The sequence below is a fragment of the Cervus elaphus genome, chromosome 27 (assembly GCF_910594005.1).
Source record: "Cervus elaphus chromosome 27, mCerEla1.1, whole genome shotgun sequence".
Taxonomy (NCBI): Eukaryota; Metazoa; Chordata; class Mammalia; order Artiodactyla; family Cervidae; genus Cervus; species Cervus elaphus.
In genome coordinates this window covers 9305397-9331312 of record NC_057841.1, presented here as the reverse complement: position 1 = coordinate 9331312, position 25916 = coordinate 9305397, and the positions used below count along the sequence as shown (strand labels likewise).

At 47.2% G+C, this 25916-nt stretch overlaps 1 protein-coding gene across 1 annotated transcript in view; it reads right to left on the bottom strand.

Moving 5' to 3' along the window:
- Positions 1–5544: 5544 nt before the first annotated feature.
- The window catches only part of FBXO15 (F-box protein 15), a 37200-nt gene continuing 16828 nt past the window's right edge, over positions 5545–25916 (bottom strand). The window contains exons 6-10 of the mRNA XM_043889246.1: positions 24785–24911; positions 23681–23763; positions 22675–22817; positions 7094–7218; positions 5545–5917 (exon numbers count right to left, since the gene is read on the bottom strand). Coding sequence (XP_043745181.1) covers positions 5648–5917; positions 7094–7218; positions 22675–22817; positions 23681–23763; positions 24785–24911 — 748 coding nt within the window. The 3' untranslated portion in view covers positions 5545–5647. The remainder of the gene's footprint in view (positions 5918–7093; positions 7219–22674; positions 22818–23680; positions 23764–24784; positions 24912–25916) is intronic.

Below are 25916 nucleotides of genomic sequence, written 5' to 3'. Positions count from 1 at the left end.
CCTGAAGCAGACATTTACAATGAATGTATTTTGTACACCTATTTCACTCTGACATAACTCTATGTCAATCAGCAAACACGCACATTTGCCTTCAGGGCAGGTCCCGGGGCAGTTCACTGTGTCCCCCCGAGGCTGGAGAGAGAAGTCAGAGGGTAACTCAGGTCAGTGGTCAGGGCTAAGGCCGGGCCAATTCAGGAAGACTCTGAGAGCCGATGTTCCGAGAGCACTCCCCAGTTTCTCCACAGTTCTCAGAGCAGGCACTCATCCTGCGGGTCCTTTTCCAGAGCAAAGCATCGTTTCACGTGGACCTAAAATGGAGGATGTGCAAGCCCGAGGCCCGAGGCCTGGTCCTCACGCTCCGCCAGAGGCAGGGCCCCTCTGTAGCTGTCCCGTTAGCCCACTGAGGCCCCGGACCAGTCCGCTCCTCTCCCGACCTCTGGGCTGTGGCAGATGCTCCGCTGAGCCACCTGGACGGCACCTCCATGTTCTACCACCACCATCCCCACCCGGTTCCTCTGGGCATGCTACGCTCCCTCTTTCAGCCCCAGGGGCGTCCGCAGTCCAGGACATGCCTAGCAGGAGCTCATAGAAAATCCAGCTGTTATTCCTTGAAGCCCCAGGAGACCACAGATGATGTCCTATGCTGAAGCTGGATGCTGTATTATTCCACAGACAAAATGTACCCGGTGTGTAGGACCAACATGTGCCTGCAGTTTTTAAAGGCACGTTTCTTTACAAACTGGAAAAACACTTGGCACACAGTGATCTTCCTGTGTGAGCATTTTCTTTCTGCAGCAATTATAATCATTAGACTCATAAAGAGATGTTAATAATAGGTAACTATCAAGTCACTATAAAATCCATCTTTGCCAAGGTCAGTCGAAGAATTGATGCTTTCAAACTGTGGTGCTGGGGAAGACTTTTGAGAGTCCCTTGGACAGCAAGGACATCAAACCAGTCAGTCCTAAAGGAAATCAACCCTGAATATTTATCGGAAGGACTGATGCTGAAGCTCCAATGCTTTGGCCACCTGATGCAAAGAGCCGACTGATTTTAGAAAAGACCCTGATGCTTGGAAAGATTGAAGGCAGGAGGAGAAGGGGGCGACAGAGGGTGAGATGGTTGGATGGTATCACCAACTCAATGGACATGAGTTTGAGCAAACTCAGGGAGATGGTGAAGGACAGGGAAGCAGGCCTGGCGTGCTGCAGTCCATGGGGTCTCAAAGAGTCCGACACGACTAAGCGAATAAACAAGGTCAGTCAGATCTTTGGTCTGATTTTGAATCAGACAAAATTTTACACAGAGTACACTTGAAATAAAAGTATATCCCGTCAACTGCACGCCCGTGGCAGGTACATTTCTCTGCATGTAACTCACGCTTGATTCCCTTGCCAACTGCATAGTGAAGAGTTTGTACCTGTTACTTCACTTGAATTGATTGAGCTCCATGAGCCCTGCTTCTTATTCCTCTTTGTATTTAAAATATTCCAGCATAATAAATCCTCTTGCTTTGCAGACAAAAAGACTTTCTCTCTGACAAAGCAGTAATGATTAGTAAATGCTTTTAATGGCTGTTAATGTAATCTCAATGCATGTAATACTAAGATGGGCCAGTCCCCAATAGCACTAAATTATTTACACTGGGCGTATCTGTGGACATTCATGATGTACAGAACTAATACAGGTTTGCACGTTAAACCTTGAGAAATCCGCCGTCCCCCATGTCCATTTCTACAGCCACGATGTAGGGTCCAGCGCGGCAGGCACCTGCAGTGGTGGGGAGGGGGTCCGAGCAGCCCAGGTGGGGTGAAGAGGCTGCACTCGCAGGGGCCCTGGCGGAGTGCAAAGGGTTTCCTCTGGGCAGAGCACCCAGCCACAGCGCAGGGGACGAGGGGCGATAGGAGACTGGGTCCAGGTGTGGCCTGTCCAGCTTCCTCCACTGTGGACTCATCCTCTCCTCCAAGACTCTGTGAGTACCTCGCTTCTCATCACAGTGTCACCCACAAACTCAGCACCGACTGATGAGTCTTGCTGTGATTCTGCCAAAGAATGAAGCTGGAAACTGTTTTGAAAACTGAAATTGATAACCCTAGAACCTGTGTGCAGGCTTGCAGGCTACAGCCTGGGGACAATTCGACTTACACCTGCTCAGGTACATCAAGGCTTCGCAGAACACGGGCCCCTCCCCTGCGGGCGGCCCAGAGCTGACTTCACGCTCGGTCGCACCACTGAGTCGACGTAGCAGACACCATGTGCTCCACAAATGCCGAAGCCACCACTGGGCCCTTCACAGAGAGTCTGCCAGCCGCCTTAGAGAAAGACTGCACTTGCAAAGCAGCTACGGAACTAGAAAAGGAATTCGTGTATAGTATAAACCTGGTCATCACAATAAAAAAAAGATTAAACAGAAGGGTTGAAAAAGAAAACCAAGACACTGTTACAGAAAGCAAAACAAAGGACTAAGAGCGACAAGGTGGAAAAGGTAAGAAGCTTCAGAGGATCCACCCGGAAAGGATGACAGTAGATTAATAAAAGGAATGGAAAAATAGGACAGAGAAAATAACTGACATTTTTAATACATAACTGAAGTGCACAAAGTCTGAGATTAAAAAGACCCATAATGAAAGATAAAGACCTACTTCAATCACATTGAGATTTCAAAACACCAAGCATAAATTCCAAAAGTTTCCAGAAAGAAAACTACAGATCATACACAAAGGAAGATCCACCCAAAGAGCATTAGATACTCATGGACAACCACAGGATAAATGCTCAAGAAAAGCTGTCTTCAAAGTTCTAAGAGAAAACATTTTACCTCTTACAATTTGTCCCCAGTTAAACTATCAGATGGTTTTCAGAAACTCATGGACCTCAAAAGCATCTCCTGTGACACTTCCTTCGAGACCTACAGGAAAACCTGTGCCATTGAAAAGATGTACAGCTGACCCCTGACAACGTGGGTCCAAATTGTGTGGGTCCACGGACACTTGGGCTTTTTCCAACAGTTACTACTATGCGCTGCTCGATCTGAGGTGGGGTGAATGAGCAGATTATGAGGCAGCCAGGACAGGGAGGGCAACTTTATACCATACTCCAATTTCCAACTATGCAGAGGGTCCACACAGGTGCTGTTCAAGGGTCAACTTTAAATCAAGAATGAAGACAAGATTCCATAGACAGGATGCACACAGGAGACTTCTCAGGATGAGGGGTGTCCAGGAGGGCTGGACAGACATTTAGACTGAAGCAGAGGCAGAACTCAGGGGACGAGCCTAGTGGGAAGACACAGTAGAATTTAGAGAGTATTTGATATATTTAAGCCTGTGTGGGTGGGAGAGGAGGTGGGATACACTGAAAAATTGGCCAACACATGCAACACTGGAGAGACCTTTAAGGAAAACTTGAGGTTCACTGAAAACCCATACAAGTCAACAAAAGAAGGCAATTACTAATCCAAGAAAATAAGATTGTAGAAGAGAGAAGCCTCACCAGGAACAATATTACATAGTAACAAATAACAACAATGGATTTTATGTTGCAGGAATTATCTGGTATGGTGCAAGAGGGGAGACGGCTGCTGTAAAAGAGAGAGATTTTATCGACCATAAGTCAATAGATGCTAAAACCAACAAAACCAGAATCAGCTACAGATCTTTACTTAGAAAGATGGAGATAAACGAGAGGAAGGAGCTGCCCAAAGCTGGGTATTATCTCAGACCCGTGAGAGGGCAAGTGGGGCCAAGGGTGAGTCTTCCAGCCTCACTTGGTGGTGAGCACAGGGCTTTGATGAGATGCCTTGACTATCAATGCCTCACCGGCCCCTCCCTCTAACCTTCCCTTTCAACGTTAGCTCAGATGGGAAGGACTCGCTCACCCACCAACCCCTGCCTCCAGCGAGCTCCCCCCGCTGCTGGTATGCCCCTTAGAGTAGTTTCCACGGACGCAGCAAACAGCCGAGGATGGATGGAGCCTGGGGTGCACTCGTGGACCAGCCGGCTGTGATGCAGACAAGTGCAGTAACTGAGCCCCCACGGTGCTGCCATCAACTACCCGGCTCCCCGTTCCATCCCGGTGCCGTCCAGCTGGGGAAAGGAGAGCGGCCCTCTTTCTCCATACCAACCTGCTTCCAACACCACAGATGCAGAGCTGCTGTCTGAACGGCATGTGCGCCGCACTTCTCTCTTCTAAGGAATGACAATTTCTTCAGATGATTACACATGCATCTTTCCTTGTGAAGCAGGTCATTTGTCTATTTTACTTTCCTTTATTGAATACTAATGTGGCTGCTAAATGCCATGAATAAAGCACTTTCTAATCCTAATGAACACCATGAAGTTCAGATTTAAATGTATTTCCTTATTTGGGGTTCTAACCTATAAAGAAAAAATCCTCTGTATCCAATATACACACACAGAGATCACATGATCTTTACCCAATACACACACACACCCACACATACACACAGTGGTCACATGATCTTCATCCAACACCCACCCCTACACACCCACGTACATAGAGTGGTCATGTGATCTTTACCTAACACATACCCTCCCACACACATCCATAGAGTGGTCACATGATCTTTATCCAACACACACACACACATACATATAGAGTGGTCACATGATCTTTACCCCCCTACACACACACAGTGGTCACATGATCTTTACCCCACACACAGACACATACTCACACCCCCACACACATAGGTACAGTGGTCACATGATCTTTATACAACACACACACACACAGTGGTCACATGATCTTTACCCCACACACAGACACACACCCACACACATACATACAGTGGTCACATGATCTTCACCCAACATACACCCACACACATACAGAGTGGTCACATGATCTTTACCCCACACATAGACACACACCCACACACATACATACAGTGGTCACATGATCTTTACCCAACACACACCCACACACATATATATAGAGTGGTCACATAATCTTTACCCCACACACACAAACCCACACCCACACGCATACATACAGTGGTCACATGATCTTTACCCAACACACACCCCACACACACAGTGGTCACATGATCTTTATACAACACACACCCCACACCCCACACACACACATACAGTGGTCACATGATGTTTACCCAACATACCCCCCCACACACATCCACATACATACATACAGTGGTCACATGGCCTTTACCCAACACAAACCCCCCCAAACACACATATATACAATGGTCACATGATCTTTACCCAACACACACCCACACACACAGTGCCTTTATAAAGATCAGGTCACATGATCTTTATTCTACACACACACACACACACACACACCCTCAAGAGAAAACTTACTAGTTTCCAGTCTCATCCATTTTCTTGTATTTTAAAGTGCAAGGGCAAGAGAAGAGTAAGTATTTCCCTTTTTTATTTTATATGAATTTCCACTGTGATGTGCTACTTTCATGTTTTTAAAATTTAACTTAATCTTCTAAATGTTAACTTTAAAATGACCCAGGAATCATAATTTATAATGTGAAATAAGACAACACCAAACAGACCAGTGCTTTATTTTAACTCAAGACAAACACCAAGAACAAAACCAGTTAGTCCAATGAAAACAAACAGCAATAATAATTTGCCACCGATTGCTGCTGCTAGTATTTTGTCCCAAACCACTGGTTTACTTTTGCCAACCGCAGGTAGAGAGCCAGGCTGACGATAAAGTACTCCTCCGTCTCTTCGATCCACACCAGCTCCATGTGCAGCCTGCCTTCCGAATCTGAGTAGTCCACATAGTATGCCTCCCCCAAGAAATGAGGGCCGTGAGAGGGCCCGGGACAGCATCTCACGCAAACCGGGGAGCTGAAACACCAGAAGGGTTTCCCGTACTCCTCCAAAAGAGTTAAGTCCATTATAGAGCAACTCTACAAAATAAACACAAATATTCATAAGTGGCAAGCAAAACAATCCCAGTTGGACCTGATTTAGTAAACGGTGAGATGAAGCCTCGTCATGAAGGATTATGTGAAAGAGGAGGGAGAAGAGGAAAGAGAACAAAATTACAGGAGGAGGGAACAGCACGTGCAGTGTGTGTGGACTTCCTGACCCTTTAAGTTGATGTTCTGCCTTTCCTGGTCCTCAAGATCTACTGTGATTTCAATGTTCTCATACATGTTTCTGTAAGACTCATCTGAACCCATTTTAAAAAGCCTGGCCTGCGCTCCCAAAGAAATGAAACAATATTCTTTTGTGTATGACAGATCTTTGCCGAAGCTTAAATACCTGTTTACACGTACAATTAATAAAACATCTCATCACAGTAAAGAGCAAGTGGGTCAAGGGAGACGCCTTAGTGATAATGAGGTGGTCTTCATGCTTGGCGACAACACGGCTCTTGGCCTCGGTCATCACCCCTCACCCCTGTGACGAGGCTTCCATGCTCCTAGGCAGGATAAAGCCAGCTCACTGGGGGCCTCTGCATCCACAGCAGAACCATCCCGTGAAAATCCAGCTCACCCCACAAAATACAGAAGGAGAGGAGTGAGAACCAGGGCGCCCACAGGCACAGGGGTCACAGGAGGAGCCAGACTTTGCAAGAACCACGCTCCTCCGCCACCCCGGACCAACCCCCAGCCACATCAAGCCTCCCGGCTGTGTGGCTGGTTTGTGACAGAGGCAAATTCTGATTTAACTGTTCAAGGAAATATCTGTATGCTGGAACGGAACTGCAATATACTTTAAATGGGTGTATGAGTAAGACGTTTTTGAGTAAATGCGATTTGCCTGGTGCAACCTACAGCTCCACTCTTTCTCCATAAAACAAACAGCCAAAAGGGCTTTGAGGGAACGCATGCGTGGGTGCAATCAACAACGCTCAGAAACGGTGCTGAGTGCCACCCACCCACCTCGCTCAGTGGAAAATAAAAGGCACTCAGTAAGCGTTGGATAAGTCAATCAACTGATGGTCAGTGGTAAGAAGACGTGCACGACTCTTCCGACACCAGATCAATCAATCTAGGACTTTAAAAGCAGCATCACACATACATATCATCAGACACGTTAATGATACAGAGACCAAGTACTTTAAGAAAAAAAATTACCTTTATACAGCCATCAAAACTATTAGTTTTCCAAGAAAGGCCAACTTTTCCAATAAGAGGTAGGTGTTCTGTATTATTTTTAAAACTTATCACACTGAGCTTCATGTATTCATTTTCAAGGCATCCTGGAAAGATTGAAGATTTTTAAAATTACTATATACCAACCAACGCAGGACGACAGGTCAGCCCCCATTTCCCGGGTCAGCCACTATAAAGAAGCCTCGTGGATCTAAGAGCTGGGTTTGGAGATGGAAGGAAAGAGAGACCCCAGCATCTGGCTGAGGTCAGGGCACCAGCATCTGCACCCGCATTCCCAAGACAGAGAAATGAGCGTGTCTCACCAGAGAGACGGACAGACCCCTGGGGTGAACCCAGACAGCACCCTGTCACCATGGAGAGGCCGCTGAGAGATCACCAGGGGTTCCACTGATCTGATAAAACCTAACACCTAAACCTAACCTAAAACCTAAGGAAAGTGGGGAAACAGAGCGGTGGAGCTTAAGAAAACAGGGGCCAAAAAGTGCAGAGAAAGGGCATTAAGTGTGAGGGAGAGAGAGATGTCCAGAGAAAGGAGCGGGGAGAGCAGGTGACCGTGGATGCGGTCAGGAAAGGAGCCCCCGCACAGTGTGTCCTCACAAGCGGAGAAACAAGCAGAAATCCCGGGCCATGCAGACCAGCGCTGAGCAGCCTGCGAGCAGCCTGACCGCGGGGGCCGTCACGGTGGGGCTGCATGCACGCCTGGGGCCCGCGGGGCCGCAGACCCTCCTGCACCCACTGTAACGCGTCCTGCTAAGGCTGCATCACCCATGACAGGGTCACGGGCCTTCACTCGCAGAGGCCACACCTGCCCGAGCGTGAGGTGTGAGTCACAGGCCAGCAGCGGGAGGACAGCCAGGAAGAGCACAAGCTCTCTGACCCCACGCCATTTCATTCACAGGACAAAAGAAAGCCAAAGCTGAGCTGCCGCGGGAGCCAGAGTCCGGTTCTGGGAACTCGGCACAGCGTCCTCACATAGGCAGGACACGGGCTCTGAGCGGAGTGCCGTCGGGCAGTGCGGCTCCAGCTCCGTGGGGCGCATCAGTGGCTCCGGTCCAAGGACGGGGCAGCCCAGGTCCCTCCTCGCCGGCTTCTCCAGCGAGGCCTCGGGGGAGGCGAGGCAATGCCATCCTTCCCAGCAGACGTGGCCCTGCTCAGACCCGTGTCACCGCACAGCCACGCGGGGGACTGCCGGCCGGTCCTCGGGCCACAGCAGAAAGTGGACTCCAAGGCACCACAGCCAGTGACAGCTCAGTGGCATCCGTCCAAGTCAGTAAACATGAAATGTCTCCAGGAAGCGAGGACCGCTGCTCGTCCGTCATCACCAGGCATCCCCCCTGGAGACCAGCAAGGACACTGTGGCGTCTTCACGGTCAGCGCTCTCCCCACCGACCCCGGCAAGCGCTTCCGCCTCTGAGACGGAACACGGGGAAGCTCTCCCTCCATGTAAGCGATCTGCACACAGGACGCAGGTGTGACGGTGAGTGTGCGTGAGACGGGTCACGCTTCTGCGTATTTCCTGTACACCAGGCATGAGGTAGGCACTGTGTGCCCAGCAGCTTAAAAGAACAGCCCAGAACAGGACTACTCATCAGACACTGTGCGTCTCTGAGCTCATAGCTGAGAAAGCAGAGAGGTGAACAGCACCCTCCGTGAGGCCACACAGCAGGGAAGCGGCAGAAACGCAACCCAGACCATGTCATGTGTCTACATGACATGTTACGACAGATTAAAATGGATATGAAATCAGGGAAACAGGATCACCCATTGGTTTAAATACTAGCTGAGAATGTAAAAAAAAAAAATAAATAAATACTAGCTGAGAATGTATAATGTGGGTTTAGATTCTCAAGAGGCTTTGTTTTCATTTTACTACCAACAGAGTAGAAAGTATGAACGCACAGACCAGACATGCTGGGGAACCAGCTGCAGCCCCCCAACCATGGCTGATCCCCTGGGGTCCCTGCCTGCCACCCCAGCCCTCCTGTGACCGGGGGTGAGTGGCCTGGCTCCTGGCTGGGGCGCATCCCTGCTCGCCTGGGTCAGTCTGAGCAGTAGGTGGGGGCAGAGAAGGGAAAGCTGCCTTGACGGATGGGGCCAGGGGCACAGGCAGTGCTCTGGGGTCAGCTCCTGGTGTGACAGGGTGATGCTCTCACGGGAGAAGCTACAGCTCTCCAGGGAGACTGTGAGCCAACACACCCTCATTAAACTCCTGCGACGCGTAAACCATTCGGAATAAACTCTGTTGTTGGATCCTGTCTAACCTTAACCGGCTAACACATAAAGGCTACCCCCAAACCGCAGAGAAATACAACACAAGGCTCACTACCCTTGGCTTTCAGGACATGTGCTTACAAACACGAGATCTAAGAGTCGTAAGGACTTCATTTCAAACCCTTCCCAGGCATTTACTAGCAGTGTGACCATGGTCAAGCTCCAAGCCGATCAAAATGAGATTCGAACAGTAAGTACTTTATAAAGCTGTGTGATTAATGGAACTAACAGTAAATAGTAACATTAGAGGATGGGTCATTATAAATGCCACGCTAAGCACTTTTATGTATTATCCCAACAATAATAATCCATCTAAAGAGTTAAGTCTACTGCCAGCCAGAAAGATGCACCATGTTCATGGATTGCAAGACCTGAGACTGTGAGGATGTCCATTTACCCAAATTTGATATACAGGCTTAATACTCTCAATCATAATCCCAGCAGGTGTTTTCTTAAATGTTTTATTTTGTACTGGGGTATGGCTGATTAACAAACACTGTTCTGACAGTCTCAGGTGGACAGCAAAGGAATCCAGCCATACATACACCATCCAGCAGGTATTTAATAACTAATTTATCAATAAAAAATAAGATTTGACAAGCTGATTCTAAAATTCACATGGCAATGCTAAGGGCCTAAAATAGCCACACAATCTTGAAAAAAAAAAATAATTGACTTCAAGAATTACTAAAGAGCTAAAGCAATCAAGACAGTGTGGTATTAATATAAAGATCAATAGATGAACAATGTAGAACAGATGGGTCCAGAAATAGACCAATACTTTTACAAGCAACTGATTTTTTGACAAAAACATCAAAATAATTCAATGAGAAAAGAAAGCCTTTTCACAAATGGTGTAAGAACAACTTTCTATTCATTTGGGAAAATGAAATGAACCTCAACCCTTGCCTCATACTTCATACAAAAATTATTTAAGGATGGTTCACAGACTTAAACCATAATCCAGCTGGAAGAAAGAATATCTCCATAACCTGGTGCTGAAGTTTATTTTCTTAACAGAAAATAATACCATAAAACAAAAAAGAAAAATGAGATTTCATCAAAATGAGAAACTTCTGATCACTAAAATGGTAAAATCACTAAAACCACCAAGAAAATGAGGAGCTTCCCTGGTAGCTTAGTTGGTAAAGAATTCACCTGCGACGCAGGACACCACCTGCAATACAGGAGACCCAGGTTCAATCCCTGGGTCGGGAAGACCCCTGGAGAAGGAAATGGCAACCCAGTCCAGTATTCTTGCCTGGAGAATCCCATGGACAGAGGAAACTGGAGGGCTACAGTCCACAGGGTTATAGAGAGTCAGACTCAACTGAGTGACTAAACCACAACCACCGAGAAAATGAATAAGCAAGCCACAGACTGGGAAAAAATATTTGCATAACATGTATCTGGTAAAGGACTATTACCCAGAATATATAAAAAACTCTAACAATTGAGGAATAAAGAGACAAAATACACAGACACAAGGATTAAAAGACACTCCAAGAACAAGATATACAAATGGATAATGAGCACGTGAAAAAGTGCTTACCATTGTCAGCCATTAGCTAAAATTTAAAAGACTAATAACATCAATGGTTGCCCAGGATATGGAGCAAACAGAACACTCAGACACAGATGATGAGAGTGTAAAATGGTATAACCAGTCTAAAAACTGAAGTTTGGTAACTTCTAATACATAAAAATTTCTTATACATTAAAAAAAAAAATTGTCAACTTTAAATCCATAAATCTGCCCTAAGATTCAACTTTTCAGCCCTAGGTATTTAGCCAAGAGAAATAAAAATGTATGCCCACAAAAAAAAAAAAAAAACTTTCATAAGAATTCTATAGTAGCTTTATTCCTAACAGTCCAAACCAGAAAACAACCCAAATTCCTTCTGTAGCAACAGAAAAACAAGTGAGCAAATTCTGGTGTATTTATTCAATGGAATACAATTTATTAATAAATAGGAATGACGATCACCCTTGCATCACAAAGACGCTATGCTGAGAGTTTGAACACACGAGGACATACTGTACGAGCCCGTTTGTATGACGTCCTAGAACAAGCAAGACTAATCTATCATTAAAAAAAGAAAAATGTATATGGGAGTTCTTGAACTATTCCTGTAATTTTCTCTAAGTTGGAAAGTAGAGGGGAAAGTTACAGAAAATGAGGCACTCAAGGGTTAGCTGTTACCTTGATCAGTGTTCCTCCAAAGGCCTGCCCCTCTGCATACGCACCAGCCCTGCTTCTCCCATCCAACCTGTAACTCCGGGCAGGGCCCACTTGAGTCCTCGCTTCCTCATCCCCCAGTGCCTTAGGGAGCTTACCAGTCACCTCTGCGGCTGACAGCACCCTTCTAACTGCGTTCATCTCTTCCTTTCCTAAACCCCTGTGTGTTAGCCACTCAGTCATGTCCAGCTCTTTAGAGTGGGTTGCCATTTCCTTTTCCAGGGGATCTTCCCAACCGAGGGACTGAACCCGGCTCTCCAGCATTGAACCCGGCTCTCCAGCATTGCAGGCAGATTCTTTACCATCTGAGCCTCCAGGAGAGCCCTATACTCTTGAACATTTAAAGATACTGGACTATTGATCTCTTTCCTGAAATAACCTAGTCTCTAGGAATAAAGGTCAGGTCTTCTGTGGCATATTAATGACACTACTATTAACAGTTCTCATTTCTCAGCTATGATTAGAGTTCATTTTTTGCATCATAAACAGAACACAGAAAAAGCGGGAAGTAAAGACAGTGGGGAGGAGAGACCAGTGATTTTTTTCCTAAAGCAAAAAACACAGAATGTGGGGGTTCAGTTAGATTAGAACTGCCTGAGGCAAGGACGGCAGAGCACAGGTTAACTAAACAGATAAACTGAACAAGACAGAACCCTTGATCACCATCTGGAGACCAGCTCAGGAGCACAAATAAATGGAACGGAAGCAACTCTCAGGTGTCTGTGCAAGTTTTGGATAAAGAGAGAGGGAGACCCTATAAACCTAGAAATACATGCCACAGAGTGTTAACAATTTACAGCTGCGGAGACCTGATGCTATAAAGTAGTAATTAGGAACAACTCTAATGATCAAACAACAATGGCACTAATTCTTAAGGTGAGAAAATCTCCTAGCAGCTATCTAAAGTAAATCTCCCCTGGAATACACACGGCTTTGCTATTTTGCTTAGATAATTATCTTCAGATAATCTTCAGACATGTCTATTATTTCAAACCCCTGATGTACATAAAATGTAAATAGCTAAATGCAGTTACAGACCAGGTCCCTGAACATGAAGAAAAAAATCTGACAGACCCAGTGGACATGTATTTGTGATTTTCTCTAAGGAACTTCTGGGCATTCATGAAGTTAGAATCTCAAACAGAAGTAAAGAGGCCAGAAATGTAAAAGAGGAGGAAAAGGGCTCATGTAAGTCTTCCCAGGTGGCTCAGTGGTAAAGAATCCACCTGCCAATGCAGGAGACGTGGGTTCTGTCGCTGAGTCAGGAAGATCCCCTGGAGGAGGAAATGGCAACCCACCCCAGTATTCTTGCCTGGGAAATTCCACGAACAGAGGAGCCTGGTGGGCTACAGTCCATGGGGTTGTAAAGAGTCGGACACGACTGAGCAACTAAACAATGATAAATAGTTTCAGAACCTCAAGGCTCCTTCACACAGGTCCTGGGTCCCCAGGCTGGGGCAGATAGGGGCCAGGGGATGGGCTCGCCAGCTTCAGGGGCCACAACCTGTGCATCTGCAGAGGACCCTCCTGGTTTAATGTCACCATTCTGAATTGAATAATTTTCTCACAAGGAGCCTCAAAGTTTCATTTTACACAGGGCCCCACAAATCACATCGCCCGTCCTGCGTCAGGGAAAAGACCACTGACTCCCAACGAGCCGTGACGTACACTACATGGAGGTCTATGTCCTACTGCCGAGTGGACAGCAGTCTGTAGTGCTGACTTGTCCATAATGGGCCACCGAATGTGCAAAACAGGGAAAAGGTAACCATCACCACTGACAAAGATGCTATGAAAATTATCTGCTGTAATTTTTCTAGATAATCACCACCTAGAAAATACTAAACAATTTCTAATGCCTTCCTGTTACCATAAATGTATAGACAGGATAATTCGACCTAGAAACACAGAAAGTAATTAGTATTAAGGAACAGAGGAAACAAAATACTATCTATTTTTGGAATCACAACCAATAAAAATGGGGTAACATACTATATAAGAAACATATCTCAAACAAACCATAAAAAATTTAAAGTAGAATTTCTTAAAAAGAGGTTATCTGGGCTAAACAGTTTCTGCACCTCAAAAGACGAACAACCCTACACTTTTGCAGAGTAAAAGTTTCTCAGGCCCATAACTTCTTTCAGATCCCTCACTGTTTTCTACTGAGCTTTACAGAGTACTGCACCATCAATTATTTAATCAGCATTTTAATGAAAAGCACATCACAAAATCTCCAAAGGATATAAAACGAATCTAGTAACAGATAATGGAAATATAACCTAAAGAGTATTCACTCACAATGACACAAAAATGAGTTGAAAAAAGTCAAAGACCTATGTAACAAACATTTCTCCTAAGGAGAGGGAAGAAAACTTAACAGAAAGTCCAGAGCCCTGAATGAAACCACATCAATTCCTTCCAAATTAATGTACACATTCAATACAAATCTGATCAAAATCCAAATAAGACACTTAAAATCTGGCCAAGTGATTACTTTAAATACATCTAAAACAATAAATGGATGGAAATAACTGAGACGTTTTCGATAAAAGTTCTTTGGTAAGAAACAGGACGCTGGGGGAGGGACACATTTTCATAACAAAATCCACAAGTAAAGCTGGACAAACTTCCTGCCCGGTAGAGTCACAGGGAGAAGGGGCCGGCCCACAGCAGAGAAAGAGCCTCACGGGAAGGCAGGGAACTGCAGGCTGCCTGTGATCACGTTCCCAGCCCGGGATTGAACCCAGGTCTTTCACATTGCAGGCGAATTCTTTACCGGGCTGAGATTTGAGGGAAGCCTCAATTGGGTTTACAAAACGAAGGGAGATAATCGAAAGGGAACATAGGTGAATGTTCGCCTGGCCTTGCCACGTGGGTGCTTTTTACTTGTAAAAATCTTGGAAGAAACAACAGTCCTTTTTTTTAAAGGACTTTTTTCTAAAGGACTGATGATATACAATGAAAAATTTTGAGTGGGACCTTCCCTGGTGGTCCAGTAGCTAAGACTCCACACTCCCAGTGCAGGAAGCCATGATTTGATCCCTGGTGGGGGGGTCTAGACCCTACATGCTGCAACGCAAGATTCCTCATGCCACATTTAAGACCTGGCAAAATAAATAAATATTTAAAAAAAAAAAAACTTAGTGAGGGGGAGATCCAAAGCAACATGTACAAAACTTAAAAGGCAAAAGACAAAATGTTGAAAATATTTGCAACCAATATAACTCATATAGATCTAGTAAACACTTAAAACAGTGGAACCAATTAAACACAAACAACTGGAAATTTAGTTAGGAAAGAAACACAAAAACCAGACAGCACTGGCATACCCTCCTCTCCTGGGACACTCCTCACTTCCTCTCTCAACTTGCCACAGGTCACACACCCGTGACAGGTGCCCCTGCAGCCTCAACAGCTGAGGTGCCCTGAAACAGCCCACCTGACAGTGCTTCAGTAACCGCCAAACTCAGCTACAGTCCACGGGCTTTTTAAACAATCAACCTAACATTCAATGTTTGCACACTTAAAACAATCAGATGTCATTTTCACCTCTCAAATTACCAAACGTTTTTCAAAATAATGCTCATGATAGTAGCGGTATAATCATGGAAAAGGAGACCTAAACGCCCAACAGAAGGAGCATAGGTCAATAAAGCATGATAAAACCAAACAACAGGTTGTCATAAACTTCCCAAAGTCTAATTTTTCAAAGGCTATTTAGTGATGTGGGGGAAAAGCAGGCACTGCTCCCACAATGTGGTCCACAAATATAAACACAGCTAGAGATTTGAAAATGAACCAAAAGAGAAACAAGGGTTGTCCTTGGGCGATTTTTGTTTGCTTCTTTACAAATGTCCACATATTCAGAATTTTCAAATCCCATAAAAGGAAAAAGCCATTAGTTTTTAAATGCATTTTTGTAACAACTCAAATGACACCAGCAGCATACTTTGTTATTTAAAAATTCTTTTCCTCTGCCTCTTTACCATCACTCTCCCTGTCAACACTGATAATAAGTCTCAACACTGATAATAAGTCTCAACACTGATAATAAGTCTCAACACGCTGTACTGTGCAAAATCTTTTTCCTCCAGCTTCTGAAAATTGGTAATAATTAGCTTGATACTAAGATCAAAAAATACACATTCTTTCATACTTCACACTGCTGAACGTGCTCCTTTTCAGGGTCCATTTACATTTCAAAGACACGACTGGACCGCTTCCTGTCTGCTCCTCCGGTGGGTGAACTGCACTGGCATCCTGAGACAAGACTACCCTTAGAAAGCCTGCCGGCCTTTGGCTGAGGTCTGGAGACGGGTTTCAGGAGGATTCCCACCTCACCATTCCTCTCTGACTGAGCAGACAACGTGATCCATGCTGAACACCTTTCCTCCTGGGAGTCTGGAATGTGGGTGAGGCTGGCAGAGGGTGCCCACACGGCCAGCCCCAGTAAGAGCCCTGGGTGCTGAGGCTCCAACACGCTTCTCAGGCAGACAGCACTCGGCAGGTGCCGTCACAATCCTATGTGACTGCACGGCCTTGGGGAGGGGAGCGGGGCTGAGTTTCCCTGGGCACATTATGACTTCTGTACTTTTACAGCTGTGGGTACATGGTTGGCACTGGGTCCCCAAGACCCAGAGGACCTACTGGGAGGACTCACAGAACTCAGGGCGTAGCTGTCATTTTAATGGCTAAGATTTTCTACCGCGAGGATACAGAGCAAAGTCAGGAGAGGAGAAAAACCTCAAGGATCTGGAGGAAGGAGGTGCGAGCTGCCCAAGGTCTTGCCGCTCCCTGCAGGCTGCCTCCGAAGTCAGGCCAGGCTGCTCAGCGCCCTGCAATTCTAGGGCCGTGAGGATAAAACATTTACCCTTGACGGGGGCACTGTGCTGTCATCCCCTCACGCAATGACAGAGCTGGAATTGACTAAATATACCACCTGGAACCACAAGCACATTTCTCACAAACCTAGAGGACGTGTGGGTTTGTACTCTGGTAAAGAGGGATGACGACTCTGATGGCAACAGCACCCTCTGCTGGTCCACATCGCGGAACCACAGGCAGAGGAAACATGCAAGAGTGTCGTGTGAAGCCTTATGGGGAAAACGTCCCTTACGGTGAAAACAACAGATGAAAGGCAAATTGAATTGCTCCCATCGCAGGCTGCCATTCTCCTTTACTCAGCCTCCTTCATGACCTAACAATCATCTCACCTTCTCAGGGTACGTCAGCGTTCCAGCAGAGAAGGGCCCCCACCTGACACCCTTGCGAGCCCATCGCCTTGAAAAGACAGTCACACGCAGGAGAAAGCACGTCGCTGCAAAGTACCGCATACAGGAGACAGCAGCCAAGTGCTCGAGACCCTGGGCCCCGCAGTCAGCCCGGGGCGCAGCCGGGGCACCCCAAGCACACGCTTCAGCCGCTCGAGCAGTGACCCGGGAGTGGGCGCAGTGACCCGTGAGTGGGCGCAGTGCCCAGCCCCCAGGCTCGCCGTGAAGACTCACACAGGCACGACTCGGGCCCGCCCAGGCTCTCTGCCACCCTCATCCTGGCCTCCTCACAATCAAGGGCACAGCTCAGGCATGAGGGGCGCAGAGTGTGGTCAGCAGGACGCGGTGCTCCCCGAGAACAAGGAGCAGGGGGTCCTCTCCTCTGAAGTCCTAGCAGCCCCCCCGACACGGGCCTGGGCCCAGCCCCTGGAGAAGAGAGACTGTGTCAGGCTGGGATGGCGGGACGCGAAGGGCACCCAAGGGCCCAGGGCTGGAGCCCTGAAGTGCGAGACCAGGCCCTCTGCAGCAGCAGCCCCGGGCATGCACACGGTGCCCTGGGAACAGGTGCGCATGTTAGCAGCCCCGCAACAGTGCGCCCCAGGGAAAGGGGCGAGACTTCATTCTCTCCTTTAAATAACAGAATCAAGGTAAATGGGTGGACGGACAGAGAAACTACTTTGGGCTCAATGAAAAGCAGAAAAAAAGGCAGGTGGGCTGTTTCTGGGCAGAGCAATTTCAAGTCCAGAATGGATCATTCTTTAGATCACCTTTCAATTCCTTCCAACCTCAAGACTCCAAGATTCTGGGCACAAAGGGAACTGGGGGCGGGGGCGGGGGGGTGTTGGGGAGAAAATCTGAAAGTTAAACAACCTAAGGAGTCAACTCAAAAAGCTAGGAAAAGATCAAAATAAAGCCCAAAACAGATGATTTCTAGGAAATTATACCAATCTTAAAACTGATTCAATTAAAAGTAGAAAACCTGCTTATAACTGAAAAAGAAACAAATTTAAAACATAAAAAACTGAAAACTATAGTTTGAGTTTAAATGGAAAATACTAGAAACCAAATAACTAAAACTAGTATTTTAAATAAGCACATATATGAGAACAGGAGCTTGTCTTAGGGACTCTAGGATGTTAACTTTCCCATAGAAGATGTATTTATGAAATTTACTATGTTAATAGTGTAAAGGAGAAGAAATCATCAATAGTTACCCAAAGCTATTTCATAACATTTAATAATTATTCCTGATTTTTGTAAAAAATCCAACAAATCCAGGAATAGAAAGAAACTCAAGAGGACATATAACAAAAACCTAGAAGAAATGTATTTAGTGACAATATATTTTATTAACTTAATTCCCCATTAAGTTGGAAATACTCTCACAAAGGGGAATTTGCCAGTATCTTTCAATATTACATTTTCAATGTACTCTTTGAGCTAGCAATCCTATCTCTAAGAAAGTCTCCCAAAGACAAGCTGACAAGACGTGAAGTGATATGTGAACAAGCCTATTCACTTTATATTCACTAAACCACTATCTATAACAGCAAAGGCTGGAAACCACAGAAAAAGACATGAACAAGTGAAAGCCGCTCGGTCGTGTCCGATTCTTTGCAAGCCCATGGGCTATACAGTCCATGGGACTCTCCAGGCCAGAATACTGGAGTGGGTAGCCTTTCCCTTCTCTAGGGGATCTTCCCAACCCAGGGATAGGACTCAAGTCTTCCGCATTGCAGGCATATTCTTTACCAGCTGAGCTACAAGGGATGCCCAAGAATACTGGAGTGGGTAGCCTATCCCTTCTCCAACAGATCTTCCTGACCCAGGAATTGAACCAGGGTGGTCTCCTGCATTGTAGGCGGATTCTTTACCAACTGAGCTACCGGGGAAGGAAACAAAGAGAAAGACCTGTATCTTACTCTAAAAACTAATCTTCAGAATAACTTATTAATTGGAAAAAATGAAGTAACTTCAAAGGGAGTCTAGTATGTCTCATTTTTAAAAACTGGGAGAAATATGCGTATATTAATATATAGCATTATGTATTCAAAATGAAACACTGAAAGAAGAAACTTTAGACTAACATGAAGGATTCCCTTTGGAGGGAGGGAAAGAACAGAAGTGAAGAAACATGGCAGAAGTAAACGTCTCTGAACTACACTGTTTTATAACTTCAACTTTGGACCATGTAAATGTGGTATGTAATTTCTTAATGCAAAAACAGAAGCAAAGCAATCCTGAAAAATAAGTCAACTGAAACAAATCACCTTAACTGTGTATCAAGGTGATAGCATAACCACACAAAGCAGAATTATTTTAGGTGACCTAACTTTTTCTAATGTGATATATATATCTTAAGTACATAAAAAGCCACAAGGAAAATCTTAATTAAAATAACATGTAATGTGTGCTTAGTCAGTCATGTCCAACTCTTGCAACCCCATAGACTGTAACCTACCAGGCTCCTCTGTCCATGGGATTACTCCAGGCAAGAATACTGGAGTGGGTTGCCATTTCCTTCCCTAGGAATCAAACCCCCACCCGGGAATCAAGCCCAGATCTCCTGCATTGCAGGCAGATTCTTTACTGACTGAGCTACAACGGAAGCCCTAACATGCAATAGGTTATTACTAGTAATATCAGTATGGGGGGGGGTTGAAATTTTATATATTTTGATGTTGTTTGGAACAAAGACTTTCAGCATTAGAAAATAAATACAAGTATATAAAAATGATAGGTGAATTAAAAACCCCAAGATCTTTACTTTAAATGAATGCATAATTTATTTCTACATATTATAAAGTCTACAAACCTCACAGCTCTGCCCAGTGAAAACCCTAGAAGAGATGAAAACCCAAGAGCAACAGGTGTCCTTAAGCTATAGATTATTATCTCTAAATGCCACAGTCTATAGTGAAAAATAAACGGAAACAGAGGTCCTGGGGAAATGGCCAAGACCAGGTCTGGGTGGGAAACAGACAAAGTGAGATTGAAACGTCTCATCCTTTGGGAACACAAGCAAGTTACCAAAGAGGACTAGCGTCATGTCAGAAGAAGAGAAGCAGATGACCCATGACAGGACAGTCTGAACATCACAATAATAATAAAACAATGGCTTCAAATGGACCAAAATAAATAACCTCTGCTCTTTCAATCCATGAATTAACAATAATACCTCCCTTGAGAAGGAAATGGCAACCCTGTCCAGTATTCTTACCTGGAAAACCATGGACAGAGAAGCATGGTGGGCTACAGTCCATGGGGTCACAAAGAGTCAGATAGGACTGAGCAACTGAGCACAGAAAACTTATAAGTCATCTTCAAAGACGATTATAGCATAAATTACTATGCTGTATGTAAATCAAGAAAGAATCAAGCATGTATCATGCCTTTCCTCTATTAATTATATTTCATGGTAACTTAACAATTGACAAAAGAAAACCCGTCTTTATCAAATGCTAATAATAGATGAAGAAGGAATGATACAATTAAGGGATCATCCTTTTATAATCTCTAATAAAATAATGGACCAGGCTTCCCTGGTGGCTAGGTCAGTAAAGAATCTGCCTGCAATGCAGGAGACTTACATGCAGGGCAGAAGACCAGCTTCAGTCCCTAGGTGGGGAAGATCCCCTGGAGAAGGAAATGGCAACCCACTCCAGTATTCTTGCCTGGAAAATCCCATGGACAGAGGAGCCTGGTGGGCTACAGTCCACAGGGTCGCAAGAATGGGAAATGACTTAGTGACTAAACCACCAATAAAATAATGGATTTAAGTACCCATCATCTGGTAAACATTCATGGAGAAATTTACAACAGAAGAAGCAGGGTTGTTCTTCTGTTGATGAACCCACCCATCAATGAACCCACTCACTGATGAACTCACTCATCAATCTTTATATTTAGACAGATTACTTGCAAGACACAAAACACCAAAGCTCACAGAAGCAGCAGATAACCTAAACAGCCCAACATCGATAAAGGAAATTGACAGTGTAGCTAAAAACCTTCCCACAGAGCAAGCTCCAGGACTTGATGGCTTCAAAGGTGAATTCCACCAACCACTTAAGAAAAAACTACTGCCAATTCTATCCAAAATCCTCCCTAAAATTCAAGAGTTGGGAACATTTCCCAACTCATTCTATGAGATCAGCAGTCACCTGAGACCAAAACCACACAAAGACATTACAAAACAATTGGAAGATATAGCAGACACGACAAAGGAAATAGTTACTAAAAATCTTAAGAAATGTGCAAAATGAGTATGAAGAAAATTCTGATACATTCCAAAAGACATAAAAGTATTTTTGAACAAACTGAAAGACATTCCACATACTTGGGAGGGACAAATAGACAACAAAGATGTCAGTTCACCCTAGGTTAACATATACATTCTTCATAAGTGTAATGAAAGTGCCAACACCCACAGGAAAGCCTAGAAATCTTCTTGAGACAAATGCAAAGATGACTCAGAGAAGAAGGAAGTGTATGAACAGGCAGAGAAGCCTACCTGAAGTAGATTCCAGTGACCAAATTGGGGACAAGTTTAGCTTCACAAAGAATAATGTCTGTAACTGATTATAAATTATTGAGTGCATAAAAAGCCAAGAGTCCAAAGTGACAATAAACAAGAAAAACAGGAGAGAGTGTCCTCAAAACTGTTTCTAGCATAGCAGGTGATAAATACATCAATTTCGTAATCTGCAAATTGGTGGTTAAAAGAGAAAGGTTAAAGCATTTACCCTGCCATTACAGGAAGTCACCCATTTAATGAGGGGAAAAGTTCTCTACAAGAGCTCAGCTAATAAATACCGACAGAATGACGTGATTTTCTAAACTACAAAAAGATGATGTAGGCAGGGAGTATTGCTAACGTGCTGCTAAATTGCTTCAGTTGTATCCAACTCTTTGTGACCCCATGGACTGTAGCCCACCAGGCTCCTCTGTCCATGGGATTTTCCAGCCAAGAATCCTGGAGTGGGTTGCTGTTCCCTCCTCCAGGAGATCTTTCTGACCCAGGGATCAAACCCAAGCCTCTCATGTCTCCTGTACTGGGGGACGGGTTCTTAACCACTAGCGCCACCTGGGACGCCCAGGCAGGGAGTATTAATGGATGTCAAATCCATTAGGTGAAAGCATTTGGGGGAATAGAACATTCAGAAAAGAAATATATAATTTCCCCCTTACCACCAGTGTGAAACTTGAGTCTATGCAAGTCTCTACACCTAAGTTCAAGTTTACAGGATACAAGGAACGACACCAGGTGGGAACCATGAGAACCAGGGCAGGAGTCTGCGTCACCCCACCCCGGGGGTGACGCCCCCTGCCTCCTGTCCACCCCGTCTAGGCTCCTTTGCCCTCACCCTGGGCACGCCCCACACGGGCCCTGTGGGGGCCATCCACCCCATTCACCACACTCTTTTGAGAAGGAAGAAGTCGGGGTGGGAGAGGGGACAGTGGTCAGGCAAAGCACGAGGTACCAGTGGAAAGGGCAAGCAGAGAATATTCCAGAAGGTAGAGAAGGGGGACGGGAAGATGGAGCCAGAGCCAGCAACTGGAGAGGGTAGGGCTGACCCGGAAGCCCCACAGCCTGCGATAAGGGGTCTGTGGAGGGAGAGGGCGCGGAGGGCCAGGAAGGACACGGGTCCATGGTCACTCAGGGGCCTTCCTTAACTCTCATATAAAAAGTGGTTCCCTCGCCTCTCCAGTCTTTGAATTTCACACCGAAACAAAAACTCAAACTCACTGAGCTTCACCTTTGTTGGCGGAGAGGTTGCAGAAGGAGCCGCAGAGGCAGGACACGCCGCCGTTGTGCATGTCCACGTGGAGCCGGTAGCCGTGCAGTCCTCGCTCGGGGCTGTCGTCCGAGACGGGCGCGTGAGGCGGCGGCTCGTAGGGGCTGAGGGGCGGAACACACGCGCGAGTCTGTTAGCCCAGAGGAGGAGCTCCACGGGAAAGGCTCCCGAAAAACGAGCACCCCTCCAAGACGCCAGCTGCCGCCCGCCCTCTGCGGGTTCCGACAGGGTTCAATACCACTGGCTCAGAAGGACGGACGTGTTCCTCTTCTCAACTTCTGTACAAACGGGCAAAAGTTGCATGTTCCCTGGGCACCCCCAGACCGCCAGGACGCAACGTGGTTGGGAGCCGACCGGACAGCAGCTCTGCCCCGGGTCGTCCCGGCACTCAGAGGGCTGACTGTGTGGCAGGTAGACGCACCGGACAACAGACCAGCAGCGCAGGGACCCCCGGGAGGAGACCCAGAGCTACGCTGAATGAGCCTTCAGCCAGGAAGAAACACGCTAGCAGCTAACGTGCGGAACGGCGCCGCACTTGGGAGCTTTCCAGGTCGGTACGCGGGTGCCCTGGCCCCGGGCGGTGAGAGGAGCCGAGGAACGGACAGCACAGCCCACGCCTGGAGTTCAGACCCCAGGGGCCAGGGGCTGCCTGCCGTGGCAATACGCGCACGCGGAGCAGCGCCAGGAGCGGGCGGCGTCTCAGAGCGCCCGAACCTCGCACTGCAAGGCGCTGCCCTGGTCTAGAGACCGCATCCCACACGGCGCGCCAGCCCGAGCCCTAGAGAGTGCAGCAGAGGCTACTCGCAGGTAACCCAGTAACCGTTGGCAAAAGCTGCGTGATTATGCCCGTCAGCTTGCGGCTACTGATTAAAAACAGGGTATCTTCGCAGCTCTTCTCAGAATGTTAGGACGGTTTCACCTCAGACTCCCTTATGCTGACTGTACAAAACTGCACAGTGATACATACACAACAGGCGACCCCAGCATGCTCCTCTCCACCAGGAGGTGCAGATGCAGGTTTGCCATAACGAACGCCAGCTCCTCCTCCCTCTGCAAAGGCAATTAAAAGAAGACGTGTGTCAGTGGAAATATTTTCATTGTTTACAGGGTCGCTGTTTTTGATCTCAGCACCGGCATCTCACAGAGAGATGTGGTGTCTCAGCGTCCGAGACCCCGTGGTGCTAATTCACCATCACCATCTGATAAGACTTAAGACGTCACAGTGAGGGCATGACCACGAGGCACCCGAGACGCACAGTGCGTGGAGCCAAAAGCATTAACACCCTGCACCCGTGAAACATCAGAGTGCCCTGTGACGTATGGTGACTGTGAGAATATACACTGTTAATTCCAGGTCGTTTCGGAGGCTTTTCACAGATAAAGAGACCTCCACCATCGGGTCAGCCAGAGTCCTGGCACCTGTGTGGCCAACCCAGGTGGACCGACTCACAAGCCCAGAGCAAGCCATGTGCGGCATGGTCCACAGTCACCATGCGCGGAGGGAGGGAGTGAGGAAGAGCAGAGGCCACGGCGGGATGAGGGGAGAGGAGGTCTGGAGGCTGGCGTGGGGGCCCGGGCTCTGCCTAGTCATCGGGGACACGTGTGAACCATTCTCACAATCAGCTTGTTCATAGGCCGCAGCCACAGGGGCAAGCCGGCCTGGCCGCGTGGGGAACAGGACACTGTCGCCCCTCACTGCCACAACCGCCCAGGGGATGAGGAGGAGCTGGCAGACTGGAAAGGAAACGCCTGGGGGCTGCTCCCCTGCCACAAGCAGACACACCGGTGAGCCCCCGGGGTGAAACGGGCAGGAAGAAGCTTCGGCAGAGCGGCAGGCAGGAGCATGGACTGCCTGGAGGGGAGAGGACGTCCTGGGAAATCACAGGGAGATGGGAACCCAGCAGGCGGGCAGGAAGGGTTTGTACCTCGGGCGCGGGCAGCAGTGGGACCTGGGCGGGAAGGTGAAGGCGTGAGGGGGCAGCAGGAACGGGACCCACCCTCTGCCCCACACGCGAGGGGAGCGACTGGGGTGTGGACGGGAGGCCTCGGGGCGGGTGCGCGCTGGGCTCACCTTCCAGAGCCCCACCACGAGGCCGGGGGGCAGGCAGAAGACCCGCGTCAGCCTGTCGCCGCCCACTGCGCTGGACTCACTCAGCTGGCTCAGCTGGTACTTGGTGATCAGAGAATGCCATCGGGGCCTTTGAACGTCATGCCAAAGAAAGCAGAGAGGAACATGAGCTCTGGCTGGCCTGTGCTGCCCACGCTCTTCAGTGTGTCTAGAGAGACTTCTAGGAACATCTAACCATGCACAGGTAGCTCATAGGGAGAGACAACCTGCATAAATAAAAAGCAAACCAGGTAAACCCAGAGTTCTCCCCAGCCCCTGCCCTCGCTGCAGTGAGCGGCACCATCGCCCAGGGGCAAGAGGAGGGCCGTCCTCATAAGCCTGGACACCACCGCCATCAGGAGCAGAGTCCCAAAGCACGGCCCTCGATAACGCAGAAGATGAAATCCCTTAAGTGACAAAAAAGGAGCGGTCCACTGGTCTACCTGAAAACAGAGTCACCTCTTCAAGTTATCATCAAGAACAACTCAGAAACAGTGGAAATTGTTAACATCAGAAAATAAATTTAAACCAAAATCACAAGGGTTTTCATGAACGAGAAGCAGCGTGAACTCTGTTACGATTCAGAATCTGAGAGTAAGTAACTCCTATGTGCAAGAGAACACAGCTCAGCGCTACTGCCCACAGATCAACAGAAGGATCTTTTGATCCCCCTGCTCCATCGCTGCGGACAGAGGTGTCTGTCATTCCCGGAGGCAATTCAGGAAACCGGGAGGGAGAGGAGGACTCGGTGGCCGGTTAACACAGCTCAGCTCCAATCAGAGGGAACTCTCTAAGGAGAGGGGGGCCCCGGGGGCCCCTCCAGCACCTAAGACACACGCCAGCTGGTCACGGGTGTTCAGATGTCCGTTAGGCAGAAGCACGTAAAAACCACGGTGTTCCACCATGCACTCTTTGAAATCGAGGGGCTCTAAGTGTGGAAACCAGACCCCTCCATGGCTACCTGACCAGCCGAGCCCCTCATCCAGCTTCTTGTGCTAAGAACCACACAGGTTAGGTGAGCGTGAGTGTGAGGCAAGGATCTAAAAATACACCGAGCATGGGACGAATACCCTGGGGGAAGCTGAACACCAGGCTG